The following is a 10,226-nucleotide window of genomic DNA, read 5'->3' as shown; positions in this document are numbered from 1 at the left end:
TGTCATTTTTAAAATAAAAGCCTTACTATACATAGTATTTTTTAAAAATAAAAGCCTTACTATTCATAATCTTTTATTGCAGAAGAGTGTTACTATATATACACATTGTCATTTTTTTATGAAAAGCCCAACTTCGTCTAATATATCGTATTACTACACTTAAATAAAAGTCTTACTGTACATTTCATACTGCTGTCTGTGAAGGACGCCACTGCGGGGAAGGAGGTCAGGACAGGATGTGGAGGACGTGGACAACGAGACATGGAAATGGACGTGAGCATGAGCAATGCAGGACAAACAAACAAACATGGTTCAACTGAACAGGCAATGATTAACGAGCCAATGACAAACAGCTGGGTCACTCACACAAGGCAGCAAGCAGGAAGGTGGGGGCCGATGACAGGTGACTTCAATGGTCAATCACTGGGCCAGGTTCCACTGGGGGAAAAAACAAGACAAAACTAATGCCTACTTTAAAGAAAAAAAGGCCTTCCTGTACATGGTTGTTTTAAAAAATAGCCCTAACCCCTAACCCTAACCCCCCCTAACCCTAACCCCTAACCCAACCCAACCCTAACCCAACCCTAACCCCTAACCCAACCCTAACCCTAACCATTTTGTATTTAAACACACCCTAACCCCTAACCCAACCCTAACCATTTTGTATTTAAACACACCCTAACCCCCCTAACCCTAACCCCAACCCTAACCCTAAACCCTAAACCCTAACCCAACCTTAACCCCAACCCAACCTTAACCCTAACCCAACCTTAACCCTAACCCAACCTTAACCCTAACCCAACCTTAACCCTAACCCAACCCTAACCCAACACTAACCCCTAACCCTAACCTAACCCAACCCTAACCCAACACTAACCCAACCCTAACCCAACCCTAACCCAACCCTAACCCAACCCTAACCTTAACCTTAACCCAACCCTAACCTTAACCCAACCTTAACCCAACCTTAACCCAACCCTAACCCAACCCTAACCTTAACCCTAACCTTAACCCTAACCCTAACCTTAACCCAACCCTAACCCAACCCTAACCCAACCCTAACCCAACATTAACCCAACCCTAACCCAACCCTAACCCAACCCTAACCCAACCCTAACCCAACCCTAACCCAACCCTAACCCAACCCTAACCCAACCCTAACCCAACCCTAACCCAACCCTAACCCAACCCTAACCCAACCCTAACCCAACCCAACCCAACCCTAACCCAACCCTAACCCCTAACCCAACCCTAACCATTTTGTATTTAAACACACTCTAACCCGAACCCTAACCCTTTTTTAAACCTTACTATACAAGTTTTTTTTAAAGAAGAAATGTCTTATTATACATGGTATTTTTTATTTTTTTTCATAAGAAAACCTTACTAGAATCCTTCATCATTTCCTCCTCCGGCTCAGCTTTGGCATCGGCGGCCATTTTGGCTCCCGGCTCCGGCTCCCGTCCCCGTTCCATTTCCCCCGTGGAGCGCAGTCGTATCTCGGCGTACTCTTGCGTGACGGAGGAAAGCCCTCGGATCTCGCCGCTTTGGCGGCCCCGCGTTTTGGCCACGTGGACGTTGGCGTAGTGCAGCTCCTCACCGTCCGTTGCCGCCGCCGCTTCCGGAGCCAAGATGGCCGCCTGGGAACCGTTGCCCTAAAGGACCAGCCAGCCAAAGTGAGTTAGACCCCCCTGATTTAAACCCAATTGTGCACTCACCTTATTGGCGCCCAAAAAGCTAGCTCGCCGCACTGCTTGAGAGTTGATTTGGGTTTTCCTTTGAGACAAAAGCAAATGTCAGTTGGAAAAGTCAACTTTCTTTCAAAATATTTTTCAGAGACCCACCATATTAACTCGCATATAAGCCGCACTCTTAAAATTTCCTCAGAATTGTTGAATTATACAAAAAAGCCTTACTATACTATGTCGTTTTTTACGACAAAAAAGCCTTACTATACTATGTCGTTTTTTTACGAAAATAAGACTTACTATACTATGTCGTTTTTTTTTAACGAAAGAAAGCCTTACTATACTATGTCGTTTTTTTACGAAAAAAAGACTTACTATACTATGTCGTTTAGTTACAAAAAAAGCCTTACTATACTATGTCGTTTTTTACGACAAAAAAGCCTTACTATACTATGTCGTTTTTTAAAGAAAAAAGCCTTACTATACTGTCGTTTATTTTACGACAAAAAGCCTTACTATACTATGTCGTTTTTTACGACAAAAAAGCCTTACTATACTATGTCGTTTTTGGCGATAAAAAAGCCTTACTATAGTATGTCGTTTTTGGCGATAAAAAAGCCTTACTATACTATGTTGTTTTTGGCGATAAAAAGGCTTACTATACTATGTCGTTTATTTTACGACAAAAAGCCTTACTATACTATGTCGTTTTTTGAGAGAAAAAGCCTTACTATACTATGTCGTTTATTACGACAAAAAAGCCTTACTATACTATGTCGTTTTTTAAAGAAAAAAGCCTTACTATACTATGTTGTTTATTTTACGACAAAAAGCCTTACTATACTATGTCGTTTTTTGAGAGAAAAAGCCTTACTATACTATGTCGTTTATTTTACGACAAAAAGCCTTACTATACTATGTCGTTTTTGGCGATAAAAAAGCCTTACTATAGTATGTCGTTTTTGGAGATAAAAAAGCCTTACTATAGTATGTCGTTTTTGGCGATAAAAAAGCCTTACTATAGTATGTCGTTTTTGGCGATAAAAAAGCCTTACTATAGTATGTCGTTTTTGGCGATAAAAAAGCCTTACTATACTATGTTGTTTTTGGCGATAAAAAAGGCTTACTATACTATGTCGTTTATTTTACGACAAAAAGCCTTACTATACTATGTCGTTTTTTGAGAGAAAAAGCCTTACTATACTATGTCGTTTATTACGACAAAAAAGCCTTACTATACTATGTCGTTTATTTTACGACAAAAAGCCTTACTATACTATGTCGTTTTTTACGACAAAAAAGCCTATTATACTATGTCGTTTTTTAAAGAAAAAAGCCTTACTATACTATGTCGTTTATTTTACGACAAAAAAGCCTTACTATAATATGTCGTTTTTTGCGACAAAAATGCCTTACTATACTATGTCGTTTTTGGCGATAAAAAAGCCTTACTATAGTATGACGTTTTTGGCGATAAAAAAGGCTTACTATACTATGTCGTTTATTTTACGACAAAAAGCCTTACTATACTATGTCGTTTTTTGAGAGAAAAAGCCTTACTATACTATGTCGTTTTTTACGACAAAAAAGCCTTACTATACTATGTCGTTTTTTAAAGAAAAAAGCCTTACTATACTATGTCGTTTTTTTACGACAAAAAAGCCTTACTATACTATGTCGTTTTTTGAGAGAAAAAGCCTTACTATACCATGTCGTTTTTACGACAAAAAAGCCTTACTATACAATGTCGATTTTTGAATCAAAAAGCCTTACTATACTATGTCGTTTTTTGAATCAAAAAGCCTTACTATACTATGTCGTTTTTTGAGAGAAAAAGCCTTACTATACTATGTCGTTTTTTACGACAAAAAGCCATACTATACTATGTCGTTTTTTTACGACAAAAAAGCCTTACTATACTATGTCGTTTTTTTGCGACAAAAAAGCCTTACTATACTATGTCGTTTTTTTACGAAAAAAAGCCTTACTAAACTATGTTGTTTTTTGCGAATAAAAGCCTTACTATACTATGTCGTTTTTGTACGACAAAAAAGCCTTACTATACCATGTCGTTTTTTGCGACAAAAAAGCCATACTATACAATGTCGTTTTTTGAATCAAAAAGCCTTACTATACTATGTCGTTTTTTGAATCAAAAAGCCTTACTATACTATGTCGTTTTTTACGACAAAAAAGCCTATTATACTATGTCGTTTTTTAAAGAAAAAAGCCTTACTATACTATGTCGTTTTTTTTACGACAAAAAAGCCTTACTATCCTATGTCGTTTTTTTACGACAAAAAAGCCTTACTATACAATGTCGTTTTTTGAATCAAAAAGCCTTACTATACTATGTCGTTTTTGGCGAATAAAAGCCTTACAATACTATGTCGATTTTGGCAAATTTTAACAAAAATCATCACTTTACAGTTTTGTGCATGTCCTCTTTATATGCGCATATAAGCCTTACCCTGGATTCAGTCATCATTTCTTTTGTCCGACAAATGCGGCTTATATGCGAGTAAATACGGTACTTTTTTGGATATCCACTAGTGGGTGCACTCACCTACAAATGTAGACAAGCAGAAGAAGACTCAAGATCAGCAAGACTAGTAACCCCACTGCAGAACTCACCAGAACCGTCACATCTACAGATCATTCAAAAATTAGCCATGTAGCCATTAGCATTCGAATTAGCCAATCGGAAAATCAAAGGATAAAAAAAACAGACTTGTCTGAGGGGCGGGCAGGGAAATGTTGAAAGCCAGCCGAACCGAACCAAACTGGTTTAGACTGACGCAAACCAGCGAATCCACGCCGTCATCTGGACTTTTGAGGAGGATGATGCTCCTACGGGTGACCTGGTCCAAGTCCTGCACCGTGATGGGTCGCTGATTGGAGTGATTGACCAACACTTTGGAGGATTCCCACTGTAGGTTGGGAGGCGGGTTGCCGTGGCTGAGGCAAAAACATCGAGTTCCGGTCGATACGTCTTGGCAACGCGAGCTGTTCAGGATTTCGGGGGCGACTGGAAACAGAAAATGAGTGCTTTGAATTTTTTGGGGGATTTGTCGCGATTTGACCAGTATAAAATGACCAGATTTTACCGAGAAATGACGTAAAAAAACGGAAACAATGAGCAGAAAGTGATCCAGAAATGCTATGAAATCAATAAAAAAGACAAGGAAAACCTATAAAATGTTAAAACTTGCACAAAAAAAACGGAGACAAAAACACATATGGAAATTGTAAAGTGAAGAAATAAAAAAAATTAAAAAAAACAAGGCATCTCCAAAAACGAGATGAACAGGAAAAATCTCAAAAACTGGAGAAAATAAACAAAAAAACAATAAACAAAAAAAACAATAATTAATAAACAAAAAACAATAAACAAAAACAATAAACTATAAACAAAAACCAATAAAAAAAACAATAAACAAAAAAACAATAAACAAAAAACAATTTAAAAAACGGTGGCGCGGTGCTTAAGTGGATATCGTGTCGGCCTCACAGTTCAAAGGTCGAGGGTTCATCCCCAGGTTGGTCCTCACTGTGTGGAGTTTACATATCCTTGTGTGGGTTTTCCCTGGGTACTCCAGTGTCCTCCCACATCCCATAAACATGGATGCTACGCTAATTGTATGCTAATTTTCCTTATCCGTTACTTGTGGTGCCCGTAGTTATCTGGGATAGGCTCCAGCACCCCCTACAACCCTTGATCAGAAAATATGAAAATGAAAAATGAATGAAAATGAAAATAAGGGTCTCCTCACTCACATGTGACATTGATGGCGATGGGCGTGGCCAACTGGACGCCGTGGATGTTCCGATTTTCACAATAAAACGTATCTCCGGACAGCTTAGCGACCAGGAAGGAGACTTCCGGGCCCGAGTCCATGGGCGTCGTCACGCCGGCGTTTACACGGTACCACTGGACTTTTTCGATGGCCGGGTTGGCCTCGCCGTTGCACCGTAACGTGACTTCGCTGCCGTCGTGCAAGGCACCGGGTGGCCAGGTTGAAACTGAAGTGTTTTTAGGAGGATCTGTAAAAAAAAATAAAAAAATAAAAAATTAAACATACCGTATTTTCAGGACTATAAGGCTTAAAAGACTATAAGGCTTATAAGGCTATAACTTAAAAGTCTGAAATTTTCTCCAAAACATAATCCAGTGTGCTTTATATATGGCAAAAAAATTAAATGTGCGCCTTATAGTCGTGAAAATACGTTAACGTTGAACGTAGCCACGATAGCCGCTAACCGCACACTTACATTGCACGTCCAGCAAAATGGCGGCCGATGTTTCCGTTCCCAAGGCATTTTGGGCTATGCAACGGTAGCTCCCGCCGTTTTCAGGCCGGGCAGGGTTCAGGATGAGGAGATCGCCGAATTCCGAGAGTTCAATGCCGTCTTTGGACCAGTTGAAGTGGTGGACGGGTGGCTTGGCTCGGCTGTTGCATTGCAGGAGCGCCGGGTTGCCCTCCAGGATTGGACCAAGTGGCTCCAGGGTCACGGACGTGTCTCTGGGGGCGACTGTAGGCCATGAAAAAATGAAAGGTTTAAAGAACGTTAACATCTTTTAATAACCTAGTACCTCTACTTACAAAATTGTCAGGTTACCCAAACGCTTTGATATGTGGTGTACTACTTACAAATCTTTCTACTTACAAATACCTCTACTTACAAATACCTCTACTTACAAATACCTCTACTTACAAATACCTCTACTTACAAATACCTCTACTTACAAATACCTCTACTTACAAATACCTCTACTTAGAAATACCTCTACTTACAAATACCTCTACTTACAAATACCTCTACTTACAAATACCTCTACTTACAAATATCTTTACTTGCAAACCCCTCTACTTATGAATACCTCTACTTACGAATACCTCTACTTACAAATGCCCATACTTACAAATGTCTCTACTTACAAATGTCTCTACTTACAAATACCTCTACTTACAAATACCTCTACTTACAAATACCTCTACTTACAAATACCTCTACTTACAAATATCTTTACTTACAAATTACTTCATTTACAAATTACTCCATTTACAAATTACTCCATTTACAAATTACTCCATTTACAAACTACTCAACTTACAAATCTCTACTTACAAAATCTCTACTTACAAATGTCTCTACTTACAAAATCTCTACTTACAAATGTCTCTACTTACAAATCTCTCTACTTACAAACGTCTCTACTTACAAACGTCTCTACTTACAAACGTCTCTACACGGCAAAAAAAAGTCCAAATGAAATGAATTGTACGCATATAGCAGTCAAACTCACATTGAACTTGGACGGTGACGGACGAGTTTTGCTCTCCGTGTGCGTTGCGAGCTCTGCAGACCAAAGTGGGGTCTTCTTCCATCAATTTAAGGGTGTACCGACTCCAGGATGACACCTGCGTCACCTGCCCGTCAACCGCTTGGTACCAAGTATAATCAGGGGGAGGGTTGGCGTTGCTCTGGCAGGTCAATGTGAGCCACGTGTCCGCCAAGGCGGGACCATCGTAGCTCACGTTCGTGTATTTTGGACCATCTAAACACAACAAATAAAATAGACATTTTAAAATTTGAGCAATGTTAAACCAGTTTAAGCTACTTTGGTGGCTCAATTTTCTCTAGAATCCAAATTCTTTTTGCCAGAAATCAAAATTTCGAAACATTCTTTAAAAAAATTGACCTTTTTTTAATTAAAAAAAATAGCCAGATCATTATTTTTATAGAATAAACCTGACAATTTAATGCTACATTACACCTAATCTTTTAATAATTAATGTTATTTTCACCCGCATCCCAAAAAAAGCATGCTAGGCTAGCCGGCTAACACTCTAAATTGCCCAAAGCTACGAGGGATTGTGCCTTGTGATTGGCTAATTCGGGCCACCCCCCTTGCCTGGTTCTTGTAGTTTATCAAGGATAGACTCCGGCACCCCCCGCGACCCTTGTGAGGCTAAGCGTTTCCGAATAAAATGGGATAAACCACTCACATAAAACCCGAAGCGTCAACCCACGGTTTGTAGAAATCCCGGAATATCCCGCTTGCCTCCTGTAGAAGGCGCTGCAAGTCACCCGAACGTCGTCATGACGATGGTTGGCTGTCAAAGTCATGACGGATTGGGCGTCGGCCTCGGCGACCTCGCCCAACCGCGGCGTCCACGTCAAAACGGGCGGCAACGTCGGGCAGAGAATCGGCGCCCGACATTCCAAATCCAGCGCAGTACCCTCTGTCGCCTCCACCGTGCTGGGGGCGATAGAGGGTTGGGGCGCCGAGTCTAGAGAGAACAAGAAGTCAAGAAGGCAAAAGTGAAGGAGGAAAAAGCGAAGTAGAAGACCTTTGACCTTGAATCTGCCATTCGACGAGGAAGTTCACAAAGTTGAACTTGAGCGAATTGTCACATTCCAGCCTCAAAAAGTACGAGCCGGCATAGTTTGACGACACGTCTTCCAGGAGGGTGCTACAGTTTTTTTCCTGTCACGAGATAGGACAAAAAATAGCAGAAAAATGTATAAATGTATACTCCGGTTCCCTTACCACATGCTAAAAACATGCACGCTAGTGTTAGCGCTTGGTTTTGTGGTGATTGGTCATTGATTGGCCACCTGGTGTATCTCCGAACCAGTTGGAGTTTCCTTACCAGTAAGTCTCCCAGGAGATTTCCCTGCAGGAAGTCGGCCCGGTCGCTCTGGTCTCTGGTGAACCTTGAGTTAAAGACGTCGGTGTAAGAGAAGCGGTTAGAGCGCCTCCAGACCACGGCGCAGTCCTGGTTCAGGAGCTGGTCAAAGGATGGAGGGATGCTGAAGGCGCACGGGATGAAAAGGCACGATTCGCTCAGCGACTGGACGGACGACGGAAGCATGGTCGCCCACTCCTGGCAAACGCAGCCTGGACAAACAACACAATGTCATTTTTTAAATACGGTTTCTTATCTCACACTTTTTAGTCACTTTTGTACCTGATTACTAATTTATTATGTTGACTACTACCACCTATCTATCATATTGTGTACTACCACCTATTTATCAAATTGACTACTACTACTACCTATTTATCATATGGACTACTACTACTACTACTACCTATTTATCATATGGACTACTACTACTACTACCTATTTATCATATGGACTACTACTACTACTACCTATTTATCATATGGACTACTACTACAACCTATTTATCATATGGACTACTACTACTAACTATTTATCATATGGACTACTACTACTACCTATTTATCATATTGACTACTACTACCTATTTATCATGTGGACTACGACTACCACCTATTTATCATATTGATTACTACTACCACCTATTTATCTTATTGACTACTACTACCACCCATTTATCTTATGGACTACTACAACCTATTTATCATGTGGACTACTACTACCACCTATTTATCATATTGACTACTACTACCACCTATCTATCATGTGGACTACTACTACCACCTATTTATCATATTGACTACTACAACCTATTTATCATATTGACAACTACAACCTATTTATCATATTGACTACTGCTACCACCTATTTATCATGTTGACTACTACTTATTTATTATAATAATTGACCGAATCTACGCGACAAATTAAGGAAATGACATTTTTCAAAAAGCTTCATATCAAGCAAAAACATGTATGGTCTTAACAACAAAAAAGTAGTATTTAATTAAAATAAATAATAATTTGTTTAAGAAGCAGTAAGAAAGAGGGTGGGCTCATTCTCCAAAATAAAATAAAAATAAGTAAAACTAAAAACTAAACTATTTTTGAGTAGAAAAAAAACAACTCACCTTCAAGCAAAGCACAAAGTAGAAAAATCTGCCCGGCGACACGTTTCATTTTTATTCCCAGCTTTTGTTGACACGACCAATGAAGAAGTAGCAATGAATTCCCTTAAAAAAACAGAAATTGGAAAACAATAAAACAACAGAAAACATCATAAGACATATTTTTTGGAAGCTTACCTTTGCGTAGATGGCACGGCTTGAAATGAAGAAAATTTGAAAACCTCCATTTGAACATTTGTGGTTCAACAGCTGTGTCATTGTGAGGATGTGTGGAAAGGTGTGTGTACATATTTGTGTGTACATATTTGTGTATGTGTCCTCCTAAGTTCAACTTTTGTGAGGAAGTGTGATTTGTTCAAAACTATTTTTTTTCTTCAAAAAAGAAGAACACAATTGACGACATCCATTAAAATGGAAGACGAAAGACATCCTGAATCGAATGATTACTTTAAATGGGAAGTTTACACTTCAAAATGACATTTTTTTTATGATAATATTGTGGTGACCAATTGAGGAAATTCTCTTTGTGGTCTCAAATATTTCGACAGCGATTTGGACAGAAATTAACTGAAACTTTTGTCGCAATAACAGAAAGAACCAGAAAAAAACATAAAATGGATCCCAATTTCAACATTCCTCGAGTTAGTCCGGTGTAAAGTGGTTCTTTAAGGTCGTCTCGCACTTCTGAGATCGAGGGTTCAATCCCCGGTGGATTCC

At 39.5% G+C, this 10,226-nt stretch overlaps 1 protein-coding gene across 1 annotated transcript; it reads right to left on the bottom strand.

Moving 5' to 3' along the window:
• Positions 1-3: 3 nt before the first annotated feature.
• On the bottom strand, positions 4-9,767 carry LOC144199699 (myelin-associated glycoprotein-like). Its single transcript, XM_077721517.1, has 13 exons — positions 9,687-9,767; positions 8,348-8,608; positions 8,052-8,181; positions 7,700-7,984; positions 6,997-7,248; positions 5,961-6,221; positions 5,466-5,732; positions 4,420-4,716; positions 4,255-4,336; positions 1,719-1,776; positions 1,388-1,655; positions 367-438; positions 4-211 (listed from the first exon to the last, which is right to left on the bottom strand). Exons 1-12 carry the CDS (start codon positions 9,765-9,767, stop codon positions 410-412), a joined length of 2,271 nt encoding a protein of 756 aa, XP_077577643.1. The 3' UTR covers positions 4-211; positions 367-409.
• Positions 9,768-10,226: the final 459 nt, after the last annotated feature.

The sequence above is a fragment of the Stigmatopora nigra genome, chromosome 7 (genome assembly GCF_051989575.1).
Source record: "Stigmatopora nigra isolate UIUO_SnigA chromosome 7, RoL_Snig_1.1, whole genome shotgun sequence".
Classification (NCBI taxonomy): Eukaryota; Metazoa; Chordata; class Actinopteri; order Syngnathiformes; family Syngnathidae; genus Stigmatopora; species Stigmatopora nigra.
Note: the sequence above shows the minus strand (reverse complement) of the source record. Positions and strands in the feature narration are given on the sequence as shown.